At 46.3% G+C, this 18,379-nt stretch overlaps 3 protein-coding genes and 1 non-coding gene across 5 annotated transcripts; 1 reads left to right on the top strand and 3 right to left on the bottom strand.

Moving 5' to 3' along the window:
• Positions 1-513: 513 nt before the first annotated feature.
• LOC101785624 (60S ribosomal protein L36-3) lies at positions 514-2,327 on the bottom strand. Of its 2 annotated transcripts, none has more exons than XM_004961794.4 (4): positions 2,262-2,327; positions 2,045-2,162; positions 1,158-1,357; positions 514-731 (listed from the first exon to the last, which is right to left on the bottom strand). In XM_004961794.4, exons 2-4 carry the CDS (start codon positions 2,144-2,146, stop codon positions 698-700), a joined length of 336 nt encoding a protein of 111 aa, XP_004961851.1. In that variant the 5' UTR covers positions 2,147-2,162; positions 2,262-2,327; the 3' UTR covers positions 514-697. The 2 variants fall into 2 exon arrangements, with proteins under 2 accessions (XP_004961851.1, XP_004961852.1); XM_004961795.4 differs by having other exon boundaries at positions 2,267-2,285.
• Positions 2,328-5,481: 3,154 nt separating this feature from the next.
• LOC101786819 (fasciclin-like arabinogalactan protein 4) lies at positions 5,482-7,344 on the bottom strand. Its single transcript, XM_004961796.3, has one exon. The coding sequence runs from the start codon at positions 7,101-7,103 to the stop codon at positions 5,787-5,789; it is 1,317 nt and encodes a 438-aa protein (XP_004961853.1). The 5' UTR covers positions 7,104-7,344; the 3' UTR covers positions 5,482-5,786.
• A 2,282-nt stretch (positions 7,345-9,626) lies between these two features.
• Positions 9,627-16,414, bottom strand: LOC101779327 (uncharacterized protein At1g04910). Its single transcript, XM_022824997.1, has 10 exons — positions 16,167-16,414; positions 14,783-14,852; positions 13,906-13,973; positions 13,702-13,790; positions 12,442-12,639; positions 11,319-11,523; positions 10,843-11,010; positions 10,495-10,662; positions 10,224-10,414; positions 9,627-10,116 (listed from the first exon to the last, which is right to left on the bottom strand). Exons 1-10 carry the CDS (start codon positions 16,305-16,307, stop codon positions 9,954-9,956), a joined length of 1,461 nt encoding a protein of 486 aa, XP_022680732.1. The 5' UTR covers positions 16,308-16,414; the 3' UTR covers positions 9,627-9,953.
• A 1,741-nt stretch (positions 16,415-18,155) lies between these two features.
• On the top strand, positions 18,156-18,228 carry TRNAK-CUU. Its single transcript has one exon. It is a non-coding gene; the product is annotated as a tRNA-Lys (tRNA).
• The last annotated feature ends 151 nt before the right edge of the window (positions 18,229-18,379 follow it).

Below are 18,379 nucleotides of genomic sequence, written 5' to 3' on the forward strand. Positions count from 1 at the left end.
GAACAGGGATGTGAAGAAAAGTAAAGGAGGTGAAACAACATCGACCTCATTGCAGAGGCCGGAGCTTGATTTCAAGGTTTTTGCATCAGAGCCCGCACGCAAGTAACGATCAAGGAAATCGATCAAACGGGTGTGAGGTCACGAAACGAGGGACGGCATTTCTACTCTGCCCTACTTCTTGCTACCAATGAAATCCGTATGCCATCGCTGGCTCGTTCTTTACTACCCCATCCCCATCTGCCCTGGCAAAGGCGCCTATACAAAGGAAAATGCGGCTCCCTTCGAAACAAGCAAAGCAAACGTGGTCGTATTGTATCCTGGCCATCATACTACAGGAGCTTTATTTTCACTGAGAAGCCCCAACCATGACTGATCGTATCGAAGGACCGAATGCGAAGCGTAGATAAACTTGAAATCGACAATGTGGCACTTCAACCACTGGCACCCAGCGAAACATGCCGAAGTAACGGATGGCAACTCAAACATAGCAGGCATAAGAAATCACAGCACAACTAGGGATAGACAAACCATAGATAGATGCATTCAAAGTTGGATCAAAAACTCATGGGGTGGTTCGGCACATAACTAACAACACAATGCTTAGCTGACAAGCACTTTGACAAGTCTATTAGGTTCTACAGATATGAAAAACAGACACAGGAGAATGTCGCCGCCAGCTTCACAAACTTGAGATGATCTATTTCTTCTTATCAGTGTGAGTACCAGCCGACCTGCAATCCCAAAAGAAAAGTTAAATTAGAGATGTCCACAATATGCACAATGCTTCAGAAACCATACTAACAAGTATACACATGCCAGGACGGAAATCTCTAGGAGTGGTATTATAATAACAAGGCAACAAAATGTTTAATAATACTATGTCACTCAGGAGATGGTAGAAAACTATGACATGAAAAATCAAACTACAAGCTGTTTTTGCACACTACACCCATTAAGGTTACATGTTGAAGGGTCATATGTACTAATGAATAAGCATATAGCAAACACTGCTTAGTAGAGCCGATCTTTAAAAAACACATTATGACATAAGCAACTGATGTAACCCACATTAGAAAGCATATAGTCAAATGAAACAGAAGACAAGCCATTATAATGCTGCATAGAAGTTAGCAGAATAAGGTTTCAGGTTTACACACCTCATCTTCCTGAGGACATTCGCCATCTCCTCTCTCTTCTTCTTTGCCCTCTTGTGGGTTCCGAGCTTTCTCTTGGCAACCTTCAGAGCACGCTTGTCCTTACCAACCTTCAGAAGCTCAGTGATACGCTTCTCATAAGGAGCAAACCCAGCAACCTCTCTGATCAGGCCCCTGACCATGGTCACCCTCTTTGTTGCTTTCTGCAAATCATGGTAATAACTTGTAAGGACAGAAAAAGTGCCATCCAGTGAAAAGGATAATCCTACCAATAGAACAAGACACTGCTTATATACTAGTGTTATTTGCAAGTGCAGACTGCAGACACAAAGCAAAATCATAGGCTCGTTGAAAGACATAAATGAATCCACAGATCTAAAACGGAGCATTTGCTAGGCGCATCACAGCAAATTCAATCGTCACAAAGTACATGCTTAAAACATTGAATTGCTGACATAAAAAATCTAGGGGGCACACCTAGCGTAACAGAAGCTATAATTTATTTGCCACTAGTAGGAAAGGCAATCTGTGGAATAACATATTTCCTAACACTAGTATTAGCAATCAACAGTGCCATATGTTAAACATAAACTTGAGCTTCCAAGCTGGTATTGAAGATCTGTAACTATTTTGAAAAGTTGGGGAAATTAAACAACTAAACACACATGGCCTGAAATGGTAAAAAACGCCCCCCAGGTTCATCAACGGTCAAGCATGACCCAACCATCAAATCCACACACTAGGCCACTGTATGCATGCAAAACTTCTACTCGACTATCGACTAATAAAATCTACCCAGCTTGCTAAACCGAAAAGATCCAACGCCTAAACGCAGAAACACTACCAGCGTCATCAACATCGCATCGCTAAGAAAGGTCAGATCGGCTTACCCCCTTGCGGTGGGACGGGCGCGGCGGCAGCTCGCGCTTGGTGACGACATGGCCCTTGTTGATGCCCACGAAGAGGCCGGACTTCGGCTGCGGCGGCGCCATGAGGACCAACCCTTTCCTGCGCACGCAGAAACAAGCGGAGAGATCAGCTTCAGCGGAAGCAGAGGTGCGAGGGTTTCAGATCGGCCGTGGCGGCGGCGGAAGGGAGGGGGCTTACCTTACCTGAAGCGAACCGTCTGCTACCGAGGAGAAACCCTAGCGGAGGGGATCGCTTATATAGGCGGCGCGGAGGTGGCCTCGCTGCCGGTGGAAAATGGGCTGGGCTGTGGTGGGGCTTAATTGGAATGGACTCTTTTGTTCTGCTTTTCGGCCTTTTCTGTTGTAGGCCTAGCTTTTTCTTAAACGGACTGTGCGATTGGTAAGTTGGGCTCTTTGTGGGCCGTTCTGAGTCTCGTTTGATGAAATTCCTGGATTTTTTGACTGATGGTCAGACTTCGGCATCGTAAGCTATTGTGTATTTGTGTTGCTTTGGTGTAATACTGTTTACGTCTGCTTGTGTGTACACAAAGGTTAAGGTTTGGTAGGGCAATTTGGCAGTTGGCACGCGTGACTGCGTGAGCACTGAGCTGGCATGATACTAGTTGCGTCAATCTCGGTTAAAAACAGTTAGCACTGAAAGGAAACTAGTTTGCTTTTTCAAGAACTTTGACAGGAAACTTTGAGCTCCCTTTCGTTGACAACAACGCTGCATTCTTACCTCGCACTCACAGTAGAAGCGTACAGCGAATATTACCATTCAGAAGCAACAGGAGATAAAAAAAAAAGGGTACAGGGGGGCAGTAATGATACAGTACATATATACTGCATGTACGCAACCACCTGCATGGATACGGATTACGGTTCGGCTACACGTACGCACGTACCCACCGCGGGCTCATTAATGACGGTCTCCACCTCGCACGCGATTCGAATTAAAACTGCGTCAGAACGGTTTAGTTCGTAGTTCGTACGCATCATATCGGAGTTCCCTGCTCGCCTACGTTTTGACCTTCAGCAATTCCCTGCCACGTGACATGATAACGCCCGTACCAACTCATCTCTGTAGCTTTTTCCTATGCATTACTAGTACTAGTAGTACCATGCTACTGTTGTCAACTCGTAGCAGTTTTCCCCTGGCCTGATCTGAGAGCTGCACCGTTACTGGCTTCACTGCAGCATCGTAAATCGTAATGCAGGTCAAGGCCATGTTTAGTTTCCACCAAAATCCCAACTTTGACACTATGCAAAAAGAAGATTCCCCATCACATCAAACTTGCGATACATGCATGGAGTACTAAATGTAGATGAAATCAAAAACTAATTGCACAGTTTTGTTGTACTTTGCGAGACGAATCTTTTGAGCCTAATTAGTCAATTTTTGGACAATAATTCACAAATACAAACGAAATGCTACAGTTGCACATTTATGACAAACTCCCAACTTACAGTTACGCATTTATGACAAACTCCCAACTTTGGCACTCCCAAATTGGGAACAAGGCCCAAGATGATCGAGGAGCAAAAGTCTCTCATCACCGTTACTGGCTTACTGCCGCATCCACACTCCATAGTGGCTACAGTAACAATGCACGCATGCGCGTGAGAACAATCTCAGACGAACAGATGAACAGATCAGTTCCGAGCGGACGAGATCGTTTTCATCTTCTTTCTACAAAAGAAAAAAACAGATGAACAGTCGCAGAGTAACCGTACGTTTTTTGTTATGGCGGCGCGAAAGGCAAAACAGATCAACAGCCATGAACCCACGATACAAATCACCATTGCCCGCCCGGTCCTCTGCCCTTAGCCTGAAGAACAGTTGATCGCCGAGTGCCCGACGCGAACCGGCGCTACGCCGCGCGACCGTCAAAACACGGGTCCAACTCACAGCTCCCCTCCACGAGGCTCCAAACAAATTCCCCTCCGGCGCCGCGGCGGCATGGACCCAGGCCCAGCTCACTCGTTTATTAGTAGGCAATCACGGATGGATGTTGGCTGCAAGCCGAGGCAAAATAATGCAGCAAGAACCGAGACGAGCCGATACTGCTGCACCTTGGAAACGGGCATGGCGTGCCAGGCTTTCAGTTCTGAACCGATAGGCTTGCCGCCTCCTGTTCATCTACAAGCGCCTCTGCACAACTGGATCGAATTGCCACTTGTAGGTAAACACTGCCTGCAGCTGTGCAGCACCTTCGTCTCTGATCCCGAGCGAGCATGCTAGCTTCCATGTGTCACTCACTCCCTGATGTTCACTTCACATGGATCAACTCAGCTCAAGTCCTTGCGAGCTTTTCTGTTGTGTGTGGAAGAGGGGGAGGGGCTCTCCGCTCTCGTTGTCGTAGGTGAGGCCCCCCATGTGCCCCCGGGACTCCTGCTGTGGATGACCCCAGCGTGGAGGGTAGGGATCCACCGATCCAGATGCCAATGCGTTAGAGAGGTCCAGCGCCAGCACCAGGTCGCGGCGGCCGAAGGAGAGAGTGGTGCCCGTTTCACTTCGCCCTGAACTGATGAATGATCGGGCAACAAGCCAATAATCAACAGTTGCCTCCTCATCCTCGTCATGAAATCACATCCCACCCAATCATGCGGTCCCATGGATCTCTGATGAGCCCGATGGCCGCAAGAGCTTGGCTCAGGAGGAGGAATCAATCAGCTCGCAGGTAACAGTTCCGGCCGGGGACGACACGACACTGCAGCTCGCCAGCTCCAATGGCTTTGGGCACGGAGGACCAGCCATCCGTCCCCGGCCGATCAGGACGCTTTCAATTCACAGTGAGAGAGAGTCCCGGCAAGATGACCGCAAAATTCCAGCGTCCCAGCCGGGTCCCAAGAGGCCAAGACCAAGAGGGCGCGCGGCTCTTCTTCTTCTTCCTCGCCATCCACTACCTATCATCAGAGCTGGCCGCCCAATGATGGGTAGGGCGGCTAATGATGGAGGCGCGCGCGGCAGCAGAAGGACGGGAGGGGTTCTCGCTTTTCACCGCGCCTGGCGCACGGGGAGGACTGGAGGAGCCCTGGACCTGGAGCCGGAATTCCTGCCGGCCGGGGCCGTGACGTGGCGGGGCGACAAGAAGCAGACACGCGGGCGGACGCCAGAGCCAGAGCGTCCGGCGACGCGACGCGAGCGGAAGGCGATCGAATCTATAGCCGGGGGCGCGCTGACGGCCGCGTCCCCACCTCCCGCCCGCCAGCTCACTGCCAGCCACCCACCACCACCTCTCCCCTCACCGCCCGGTGAGCGCGACGCGTCCTCCTACCCCCCCAAGCAAATCCACACGGCGAAATGGAATTGGAGAAGCGGCAAGCAGCAAGTCAGCAACCCCAGCCGCGCCGCCGACGAACTCGGCGGATGACAATGCAATGCAGGTTGCGACATGGGACGAGCTCACGAACACGAGTGCAGAACCAGAGAAATGGAATAGAATGGATTTGATTGGATTTTTACATGGTGGTACTATTATTTTCCCTTTTGATGGCGGATAACCAACTCTTTTTCCTTCCTAAAAGGATGCTGCGTTTTTCTTTTGTTTTTTGCAGCTCAATCATATCTTCTTCAATCTTCACCTCTCTCCCTCTCCCCCCTCCCAGTGTACAGATTCTAGCAAAAACCCAAATGCAAAAAGAAGAAGAAGAGAAAATAAAAGCAAGAGCAAAATTGAGCACAAGAAAGAGGAACGGCAATGGGCTAGCGTCCGGCCGGATCTCATACCAGACGTAGCGGAAGTAGGAGTAGGTACACCAATGCTATACACCACCACCCGGCTACCCGCGACGGCGCCGGAGCAGACGCCTTGTCGTAGTCCTCCTGCCCGCCGCCGCGGAGCGCGGGGGGGGAGGAGAGCTTCGTCGGCGGCGTCCGCGCGCTCTCGGAGGCCTGTGGGGCTGTCGCGGCCGGCGGGGGCGAGGACGCGGCGGCGGTGGCGGCGACGATGGAGGAGTCGCCGCCGTCGGTGCGGGTGAACATCTCCTTGGGGAGGAGGACCTTGGAGACGGCGAAGACGGCGACGGGGTTCTGGTCGAAGACGGTCCGCGTGATGGTCGCCTGCACGACGCCGGTGTCGATGGCGACGGAGCCATTGGAACGGGTGATGTTGAGGGTGAAGCGGCCGGCGTTGCTGAACTCGGTGGCGAGCGTGGGCTGGACGGGGTTCACGATCGACTCCAGGGACCCCAGCGGGTAGTAGGAGTGGAGCACGTGAAAGCGGAGCACCACGGCCTTGCGGTCGGCGGGGAGGGACTGGAGGCGGTCGCCGGCGGGGAGTCCCGCGAAGGCGTCGTCGGTGGGGGCGAACACCGTGATCCCCGCGCCGCGCTCGTCGGCCTCGAACTCGTCCGCCACGCCGGACGCCTCGAGCATGGACGCGGCGACGTTGAAGGCGCGCGCGTCGGCGAGGACGCGGGTGATGTTGACGGCGGCGGGCGGGCGGGACTCGGACGCCGCGAGGTCGAACCCGGAGGGCACGATGAGGCCGGTCACCGCGAGCACGCTCAGGTTGTAGGGTACCGCGGTGATGGCGCCGAGCACGGTGGCGTTCGACCCCGCGAACGGCGCCGGCGACCGGACGACGGCGAGCGAGGCGCCCGCGGTGGTGACGTTGACGGCGCCGAGGTCGGCCGGGGCGCGGCCGGTGGTCTGGAACAGCGTGGTGACGAGCTTCCCGGAGGCCGGCAGGCGGCGGAGATCGGCGGGGGCGAGGTACTCGAGGAGGACGTGGTAGCGGAGCACGTCGGCGAGGTCGGCGCCCGACGCGGCCGCGAACGCCGACGGCGACTGCGGGAGGTTGCCGTTCGGGACGGCTAGCAGCGTCAGCGACGACCGCCCCGCGAGCTCCGCCAGGACGGGGCTCGACGCCAGCAGCCGCGTGAAGTCGGCGAGGTCCGGGAACGCCGACAGCACGCCCGTCACGTTGACCGCGACGGCCCCCGGCTTCGACGCCGCCGCCGCCACGGCGGTGGCGAGCAGCGCGACAGCCGCCGCGAGGTGTACGAGGCGGGAGACTGGAAGGATCTGTCTCCGCATCTCGCCGCCAGTGGAGCTGAGCGAGCCGCTCGAAGGGTGGGAGTGAGTGAGGTGGTGGTGAAGCTCGAGATGCGGGATGGTGAGCGGAAGGAATGAATATTTTATTTCCTTTTTGTCTGTTCAGCGCCCTTTTTTTGCAAGGAAAAATCGCGGAGCGTTTTGGCTATTTTATCCGGGATATTTGGGGCTCGTTGGCAAAGTTTCTGTGCTGCGCCCGTGTGCCGCCACCCGCCAGCGCGTTGTGTGATTTGCGTTGCGAGGAAATTAATGGCGGTGGAGGCCGGGTGGGTGGCTTGGTCTGTAGCGGCAGCGAGCAAGGCTGGCCAGCTCTAGCGCAACAATGCACGACCCCGCGGTTCCTGATATGATAACTTTGCTATTCTCTGTTTATGCTCCAACAGTTCTTCGAATAATTTTGATCACGATGTAGATGCACAACCAAGCTCATCAGACCTAATGCTTGCCACTTGCCAGTGGTTTTTTTTGGCTACTTTCGTGTTGCACCCACTTGTTGAGACAACAGAACCGAGCCAACAGTTGCTTGCGTTGCGTATGCCATGTTCTATGTTTCACAGTGGAGCGAAGCTCATCAAAGTCCAGAGTGCTTACGAGACAACGACGACAAGGGTGACAAATGAGGTGGTGAGATGCTGTAGCAATGAGGCTGCCACAGAGAGCTACCCTAGCCCATCGCCGCAAGAAAGTGGCACTTGTGAACGATAGGTTGGTGATCATTGGAGCCTTGGAGGTAAGAGTGGAAAGTGGAGGAAGAAGACAGCAGAGACGAGAGCCAATGTTTGCGTGTGACTATGTAAGCTAGAAGAAGAGACAAAGAAGGGGAAAGAACAAAGGAGATTTTAAGAAGTGAATCGAGGGGAAGAAATCACATTGGAGCCGCAAGCCTTTGAGAGGGGGAAAAAAAGGGCTGACAGAGCGCCGTGCCATGCGTATGTTATGTAGGGGGGCAATTATCAAATCAAATGATAGGTAAGGGTTATACAGTGACATGGCATATGAGATTTCTCTTATTGCTCTCGCAAAAATTTCAGTGACAGGCAAGCCCGGGTCATGTGGGTCTCGCTGACAGGCAGGCGTTAGTTAGGTCACTCCATTCCTGCACGAGAATGGTAAGCATACTGATAGGTTAACTAAAACAGGAGTTCAGGACAGTTTACTCCGATAAAGAAAAAAGACAGTACTTGATCCCAACAGCGCCTGCCTCAATGCCTTCGTATGACGTAAAAGACATGGCCATTATCTCTTGGATTTGTTTTACCTTTTTTGCTAATATACCTACTGTGTGTGTGTGTGTGTGTTGGGGGGGGATCACTGACACAACATATACAAGTAATATCAATGTTTGGAAAAGAGGGGCTTTGCATAAACTGCTTCGTTCTCGTTGGATGCGGTGACGACAGCAAACAAAGTGGACTAATGATCGTTCCTTCCTAATCAGCTAGGAATCAAGTATACTCAAAATCATTATGTATATGCTCTCTCAAATGGTCACAATTTTAAAGTATCCTCAAGTATAAATTTCCAAGCTTGTTAAGTCAAATGCCCCATATTGCACATCAACCAACTTTGGTAAAATTAGCTACATATAAATATATAATGCTATAATTATGCAATACATCGTAAAATAACATCCAATGTGATGATTCCAAATGAGGCCTGAGGCCACATGGTCAATGACACAATCAATGCTATTTCCCAACTCATATGATGTATGTAACTACTAAGGAACTTGCCCCCCATCATGTTTAGGTCCACAGCAACATAAAAGCAGCAAGCTCTCACCCAAATATATAGGTTCAGTAATGCATGACAGTAAAACTGCAATATGCTAAGTCATAAACCTGCTCTCACCTAATGTAAAACTTGATTTCAATTGCCATTTTCCTTCATAAATTTTGAGCTGATGGTTCCTTCAAGATGTGGGTTTCAAGTAAAACTGCCAAATTTCGAAACAGAGATTTTTTCTTACCTGTCATGAACACATTAGCTTCCTTCCACTGAATGAAACAGTGTTGCCTCCATCCAAGATTCCCACCCAACCATTGATGTTGCATGTGGGCTACTTCGATGATCAAAGCTTTCTGTGCTGATGCTGATGCAGTTAATGTTGTGCCTAAAACAGAATGAAATCAGAAATAATAGCAGTGAAGCAAAGGATTGATGTACCTTACCTGAAGCTCACTCTCAGACGCCTGATTATCATAATGACAATTACAAAAATCACCAATAAGCAGCTTTCGAAGACATGCTGCAAATAAGCAAATAACTTGCCTCTATAATGACAAAGCAAGAACCAAGTGCCATTTGGCAGTTTTTATTGTTATAGTTGTGAATAGAAGTGTCAGAACAGTTACAACAGAGAAGACCTAGCTAACAGAATACAGGGAAACTGTTGCAGCAATCCCATTTTTTGAGCAACATGAGAAACAAAGAAATTTACAATGTCTGTCTTCCATTCAAAATTTGTACATGATGACAGACTGCTAATGAACCATGTACAAGAGCAACACTACCCTAAACCGTATGATACTTCATTGACAATGGATAGTAGCCTACTGGTGTTAGATCTGCTGTTGAGGTTTATAGTCAGTCGATGTATTGTTAGCATCATGGTTGATCTACTACTCCACAGAATCTTGGGGTATCCACGTTGGCACATGCTATATAAGGAAAAACGACCACCGGGAGAACAAACTTCTGTCCAATGCTGTGGCAAGAATGCCTTGCAGATGAAGTAATGAAGGGCCGCACAGCACATGAAGAATGGTAAAATTAGACTGAATGCCGGAAATAATAGGGTCAGCCTATGGAATTGCGATTATGAGGTACTAACTATCTACTGTATTTGGGTTTTGAGTGTTCTGTTCTGTTCAGGCGGCACATGCAGTCAGGACATGGGAAGGTATATATAGATTCATTTGGTCTTTTCATTTCAATCCCTTTAGTATCACTGTGTGCTCTCATATTAAGCAAGTGCCGTTTCAATGACTTCCACCTGCAGATAGATGGAAATTGCGATTTTAGCAACCTAGAATGCAAGTTTCAGTGCTTAGAACCCAAACTAAAGCAAAACAACACTATGTGCATAGAGTATCATCATACCCAATTCGTTGGTTATCAAAGAGTACGGCAAGCCTTCTTTTGTCTGGTTTAATTGTTTTTGAATGTCCACCATTCAAGTATCTCCTGTGACCCACAAGGAAATGTGGAAAATTTCCACCTTGTGTGGTCACAAAAACTTCACTTTGGGCACAAACACTATAGTCAATAGCAGCCATCCTTGAGGAGAAATTCTGGTAATAACGCGTCATTTCAGAACAATGAATGTACAGGAATACAGAAACAAGAAAATATCTAATCCTATAATTCCTACCTTGAATGGAGCAAGTTCCTCTTCTGATGCCAGAGTCTCTTTTGTCTGTAGGAGAGGAAACATTTCAAGAAGAGGAGCCATGTTCTTCTCTGCTTTGTAAATCTTTCCAGATGCCAAAAAGATTGCAGTCTTATTGCTGAAACCCATTCCACGAAGCATTAACCCAACCTATACATCATAACATAAGCATCTAAATCCTCAAGACAAATTCTGCTGTGATCTTAAATGAATCTGTTTTAAACTGAGTAGAAGACATGATTAGAGCATAGACCAGCAAATGTGCTTGAGGACAAATTTCTGAAATGTCACTAACAGCAGTTCAGCTTCTGATATTAGATACAGACATACCTCCAAAGGTGTTAGAGGACATTTTCCATTCATTCTGATCACTCCAGGCCTTATTACCCGTCCTCTCTTAGTAAACTTCCCCCTCCAACCTATTTCTCTGGCTGCATCCATTTCCTTCTTCTCCTCATCACCACCATCATAAACACAACATGAGAAAGCAACCATATCCTGCAAAATAACAATTAGAGATGCCGCAATTAGAGATGTTCTCTTTTGGTTGTTAGTCGTGTTTTTATTGTTTAGTCATCTTGTTTTATCTTTGCGCCACTAGGGGTTGTACGAGTTATCTAGACTCCTTTTCTTCTTAATATAATGATATGCAGCTCTCCTGTATGTTCGAGAAAGAAAAAGGTGGTACAATTATTTCAGAACACTAGCAGCATATTAATACATTATGCATCAAGAATAAAATACACGATGGTGGGTCCCTGGTTCCCAAACATTATAAGCATCAAGGTTCATGAAAGAGATCCAACCTCCTCAAAACGAAGATGCACTGAAATATATTTTCCATCGCTTTCAACACTTCTCTCTCTCATTCTAGAAACTAAGGTTTCAGACAAAGACACAATTGGCTTAGAGAATTTTAAGGCTTCAAAATTTGCCAAGCATCTCAGCCGTTGAACAGCAGGAGGTGCATCAAATGAGAGTCGATTGGCAAAAGGAGAAATCCTGATGAATCTGCACTATAGAGCATAGCATCAGAAAGAATCATGTTATAATTGAATTGAGCACCTCATGATACTTAACAATATAGAAACGAAATTTCCAAAAATGGATGCAATCAGCTCGACTCCAGTAGTGTCCCTGTAAACAGACAAATGGTTCCACCAATGTCTGCATCTATTCACATTATTAAAAATATTTGTAAATATAAAAGGGAGTGTCAACAATTCAATTCCTTGAAACGTGGCATCGCACAAGCCACAGACCACAGAAACTTTTGATGGCAAAGAAATGAAAGAATTGGTCAAGTCTAGAACAAATTCAACAGGATATGGTTGACGAGAAACGCCGACCAACATCAATGATTTCTAATGTAGGATGTCCTACATAAATTAATCAATATCATAGTGAGTGTAATAGAAAGGTTACATGTACAGATTCCCATGTCAAGTCTAAAATATTCGTATCCAGCGAACTAGCTGTGCATCTCTGAATTCTTCAGTAAATAATACTCCCTCCGTCCCTTTCTCCTCGGTCCACAGAGAAAAAATGTAGGACTGGTGCCGACAGTTCATCACGGAAGAAAGAACTCACAGAGCCGGGATTCCAGGCTAATAATCTGAAGCACATGGATAAATCTTAAAATTATGACGTTTAAACTAGCTAGCTTGTCCTAAACCTCATATATTTGAGAACGGAGATAGTAGTAATCAGATACAGAGGTTCTGCTAGCAATTATTTTTTAGGCCGAGGTTGTGTTACCAATTAAAGTTATAAAATTTGGATTATTAAACTAGTTAAATCAAATGGAAGGTAAGCAATTGATGCAGGATATAAATGAATTCATAAATAATCATAAAGCACTTTATAACCACGTTCAACATAAGCAACTGTAAATTAAAGAAACAATAACTGAACTGTATTTAAACTCACCTTTCTTCAATTAATTTAGGAAGAACAACATCTTTGTAATACTGAATACGTGCCCAAGCCTTTATCTTGAAATTGAAAACATTGCTGAGATTGTGACCAAACCGCTCCATTATAAAGTCAGGAATCTTGTCAACTACTCGAACATCATTTTGTAGACGTTGTACAAAGTGGTCTTTATCATAGATATCACTGAATTTGCTGTATCAAAAAATGAAATGTCAGTTGTTAATGCAATTTACAAGCAGAAAAGTTAATACTGGTAGGTGGTCTTTTCATCAGCTAACAAGAAGCTAAATCTCATAGTCCCCAGAAATGATCAATTATATTTACACAACCAACAGAGTTGTCAAAGAACCTGAACAAAGTGGAACAGCTCAATAAAAGGCAGAGTCATCCAACCAAGTGCAAAAGCATATGGCACCCAACAATAGGTACAGCAATTCAACCATTGAAAATATTGTATGCAGCTTATCCTCCTAGAATCTATAATTATTTTCGAAATTTCTTAGCGATAATAACTGCAATTCAGTTAATGAAGCCAAGTTTTCCCATTATGACATGCAAACATGGACAACTAATACCAGTTTTTGGTCCTTTATGATGTGATATTTGTGCTGCCAACAATTACTCCCTCCATACCAAATTATAGGTCGTTTTGACTTTTCTAGATTCATAGATTTTGTTATGCACCTATATATACGTTATGTCTAGATTTATAGAAAAATCAATGAACCTAAAAAAGCTAAAATGACCTATAATTTAGGATGGAGGCAGTAGCAACAGAGTGCACAAGCAACTTAAGATCTACATGATTTTATGCATTGTGCAGAGAGATGGAATGATGTTTCTGGTTCCTTCTAGAACTAACTCAGCCTTACTTGGCATTAAACTATAATAAAAAATGTTTAAAATGAAAATAAAGAGATGATAATGAAGCAAAGAAAAAAAAGAGTGATTTTAAGATTCTAGAAACTTTAAAACTCAAACATTACAGAGTGTTCTGCAAAGGTAACTTCACAAAAACTGAAAGATGGTTCCTTGCATTAACATCAAACAAGATCAGCATGCATACTAGAAGAAAATGCTATGTTATGGTTTTACACAATGAACCGAGGGATACTAGAAGAAAATGGTATGTTATGGTTTTACACCATGAACCAAGGGAAACCTATTTAGTTTACAGGAGTTCATGGTATAGGAGATGGGCATGTGTTGTTTTGTGTTATGTGTGTGTGTTGGGGGGGGGGGGGGGGTGCAGACCTAGGATCCCTCCAGATGCTATGGAAATGGAAATTTGGGATGACAAGTGTAGCATTCAGAAAACCAGCAATCGCGACTGCGTTGCATATCTGAAAAATAGAAAAACAAAAGAAAGAGAAGCATGAGTTAGTACCTCAAGATACCAGTTAATAAATGATTCTAAAATATAAGAAGTTATAAGGAACCACTGAGTAAGGTGACTACCGATGTCCTTTGTTGATTTAAACCACCATTTGCCTCAACATATATGTAACCATTTGATTCAGGTAAACCTAACAGAAGTTTCGGAATATATTATGAGTGAGAGAGAGAAAGAGAGTAATACAAGGAGAAGATGCAAGTTTTCTAAACACAAGTCCTTCCAGTCACAAATAAAGAAAGTGATGTTTGCGCCTTTACATAGTCATATAATGGCACTTTCATTAACTACTAAATTGTAGTATGTCCTGAAAAGGTTTTCAAAATGTGATACTATTAGGGTAAATTTTATGAGATATTTACTCATATTGTTTCCATTTATCCAAATAACCTGTCCTATGCCAAATTAATATGGCTTAAATACTCTATACACCTTGACTTTAATAAAAGAAACACTGGAGGGAGAAAAATATTCTTATATTAGGAAGATGATCAGTTAGCCATCAATAAACACTTGTCAATTGTATGTAAAAATCATACGCAATACTTAGAGCTTGTAAGTTTTATTATAAACTCATTAGTGGAGCATAATAAGCAATAGCAGATCTCATGTTTGCAGTTTACTAGTAAGAATGTGCACGACAACTGGACATTTGCTAAAAGTAAAACATAAGACCATGTAAAATAACTTCTGTAATGATTCAATACAAGAAAGTCTTCCATTCACAAATCTGAATATGTTAAGGGCTTCACAAAATTACAATATACACATCAGAAAAGAAACAAAATAACCTAAATTGTATCAAAGACACATTATTAGTACCCCAAAAGAAGACATATTAGAAGGAGCAATAGAAACTACAAATGCACAAAATCTGCACAACTGATGTATCATATTTACAGGAGTCAAGACAAATGGAGGAGCAGCAGGAAAATGCCATACTATTTGTCCCATTGTTTATGCAGGGCTGCCATGTGCCACCTTTGTAAGTGTGCCTCCATACAGTTGCTAGCTAGAAAAATATGACAATGTGAGAACAAGAAGCATGCATGCAACATTAACACAAATTAAGAAGCTGGAAATTAGGCCGATGCACAACCCCCCCCCCCCCCCCCCCCAAAACACACACACACATGGCGACATCCATAAAGGACCATGAAAAACATGCAACAGACGATTAACTGCATAAGTGCATGACCTTTTTCTATATCATTCCTGGACATTACCTTGCCATGCAGTTAGGATCCTTTGCAGGATCAGGATATTGCAATGAAATGTGTAAATAGACGCACATATATACTCGATGTGCTTGTTCCAATGTTCCTATTCTTATTCTACTTGACATGAGAAAACGGAGGGCCTGTGATGAATTTGATGTTTTTGAAATTCATTTCTGTTCACCCATACTTACATCTGATCAATTAAATTTCATTTGTTTGTACGTGAATCCACAATTTACATTGTTTCATTGAGGACATAATACATGGATGTTATAGGTACTTGCAAGTGATACATGAATAAGTAATGGTGAAGATGACAGCAAAAGAGATGCGGAACACTTCAAACACCAGAAATGCAGGTGAAGTTTGCTTGTTGTGCTGTTACTGGAGCATCTTGATCATGAGACTATCATGTTTGGTTTCAGGTGTCGCATGATTTTCTTTTCATAATATCCAATTGTGCACGTGAATGCTATTTCTTTATTAGGAGCAATAACATTCTCCATGATGAGGACTTGAGGAGGACAAGCAAAATCATTGCAACGAAATGTACCGGTGGTTCGCGGAGCATCTGGCTTAACAGCACTTTATAAGGGCTAGTTTGATGAACACAGAAACTACACCATCTCTATTTCAGAGCATAGGGCAGGATAGCACATACCCCTGTACTGCACTAATTTTATTAAACCAACCCATAATCAATAATATTTTAAGACACCTGCTACCCTGGACCAAGTTTCAGAACATGAGACAAAATGGTTGTTCCTGTCATCCCATGAAGCCATAGGAATCGCACAAACAAGTAGATAAGTAAATAATAACCATACTAACCCCACGTTTCTACTGCCTTTCCCTGCTATTGGACGAAGACCAGGTTCCAATTCTAATTGATCAGCACAATAAAATAATCTAAACTGTTATCAGTCAACTACGCGCACAGTACACCATCTCAGCTCGACCAACACATAAGCAAAAGCATTGCGCACCAAGCCCAATCGCTACGCAGTTAATGGTCAATGCGGCCAAGCATTTGTGACCAAACTGCGAGCCCCACAAACAAAATTGAAACGCGGCAGCGAACGTGCAAACAGGAGGGAAGGACTGACCGCGTCGGTGGAGTTGTCGGCGTCCATGTCGGCGCGGAGACGCGCGTACAGCTGCGGGCTGCGGTACACCGACCCGGGCGGCTGGCGCGCGATGATCCGCGGCACGGCGTCGAGCGGGAGAGAGCCCATGTACAGCAGCATCGCGGCGACGTAGAGCAGCGGCGCGAAGAGGAACACCGCCTGCCTCCGCAGAAGCGCCGCGAGCACCGCCCTGGCCGCCCTCCGCGCCGCGCCGCCGCCCCGCCCGACCCCCGCCCGCGCCGCAGCCGTCGCCGAAGCCGCGGTCCCCGGCGCGCCCCTCGCCGGGCCTCCCCCCTTCGCGGGCGCCCGGCTGCCCCCTCCGGCGCCGCTCCCGGCCTGCGATGGGGACGACGGAGGCGGAGGCGGGGACGGCGCGCCCGCCGCGCCGGGCGCGCCGCCGAAGCTCCCCAGGCGGATGTACGCCTGCCCCTGCATTGTGTCGGGGCCCCCTCCGGAGATAGGTTTAGAAGGGCTCGCTCCCCCCGAGCGTGATCGCTGCCGGCCGCGCCGCGCAATGGGGGCGAGACGCGAGGAGGGGGCGGAGGAGGAGGTGGTGGCGCGTGTACAGGCGAGCGAGCGGGAGGGAGTGCGCGGCGCGTGACCCAGCGCGGGGTGGCGTCTCGGTCGCGGTCGCGCCCGGGCACGGGTACTGTAATACCAGTACGAGCTCGAGTCGCGGGACTCGGGGTCGGCGGGTCGTTTCGCTTGGGCTTTCAAAAAATCGCTTGGGCTTTTGCCGTTGACGCGGGCGCTTGCTGATGCGGTGATGCTGATGGGGAAGATGCGATGATCACGTGACGTGTTGCGCCAATGGAGTCAACCGGACGTACGCCGTGTTTCAGGGGCCTTGATAGGAGAAGCCGTGGACAATTAAGGTCCTGTTTAATTCCCCTCAAACTCCCAACTTTGACACTATGCAAAAAGAAGATTTCCCATCACATCAAACTTGCGGTACATGTATGGAGTACTAAATGTAGACAAAATCAAAAACTAATTGTACAGTTTTGTTGTACTTTGCGAGGCGAATCTTTTGAGCCTAATTAGTCAATATTTGGACAATAATTCACAAATACAAACGAAACGCTACAGTGTGCTACAGTGTTACAACAATAATTTTGCATCTCCAAACTTTGGGCAACTAAACAAGGCCTAAGCAGCAGTATGCTAAGCCTAAGGGGGTGTTTGGATCCCCAGGCTAAATTTTAGTCCTGTCACATCGAATGTTTGGACATTAATTAGGAGTATTAAACATAGGCTAATTACAAAAACTAATTTCACAACCCCTAGGCTAAATCGCGAAACGAATCTATTAAGTCTAATTAGTTCATGATTTGACAATATGATGCTACAGTAAACATTCGCTAATGATGGATTAATTAGGCTTAATAGATTCATCTCGCGATTAAGCCTAGGAGTTCTGCAATTAGTTTTGTAATTAGTTCATATTTAGTCCTTCTAATTAGCATCCGAATATTCGATGTGACGCGGACTAAACTTTAGCTCCAGATCCAAACACCCCCTAAGCATCAGTCTACGCTACTATAACCGTTGTAGCAAGCGAAAATAACGGAGGTTCATGTCAACATCATGGGGCTTTGTGTTGTAGTATGTGCACCATGTGCCTTGGCTACTTTAGAAGTTTAGTATCTAGATCTGTAGATGCAATTCTATTCTTAAAATGGCGTCACGTCAAAGGATCGACTAGGCACTAGACTGAAGGAAAGGATTGATGTTTTTCTTCATGCCTCAAGTTGCCTCCTTGCATAACGGCAAAGGTGCGTTACTGTTTTTACAAGCGGTGCTGCCGCGCGTGCTATTTCTCCGTCTTCTCGATGGTGGTATCAAGATCGCAGGGCATGTTAATGGCTTGAAATGAAACTATATAACGGGACACAGCAAGGTCTAAACATAAGATTTATAATTGTTCATAAATTGTATAGTATCTACTTACACCACTAGTAATCAGGAGCCCGTCTAGCTCAGTCGGTAGAGCGCAAGGCTCTTAACCTTGTGGTCGTGGGTTCGAGCCCCACGGTGGGCGATTAATTTTTTTTGCCTTAGTACTAAAATGAGAACATTTGCTAGATAGATAATAGGATCGTGTAAATTGTTCAGCTCGTGAAAGTGAAACTTCACAATACTTCATTACCCATACAAAATTAAAGGTAAAGCACAAGATATTCCCAAACTTC

The sequence above is a fragment of the Setaria italica genome, chromosome III (assembly GCF_000263155.2).
Source record: "Setaria italica strain Yugu1 chromosome III, Setaria_italica_v2.0, whole genome shotgun sequence".
Lineage (NCBI taxonomy): Eukaryota > Viridiplantae > Streptophyta > Magnoliopsida > Poales > Poaceae > Setaria > Setaria italica.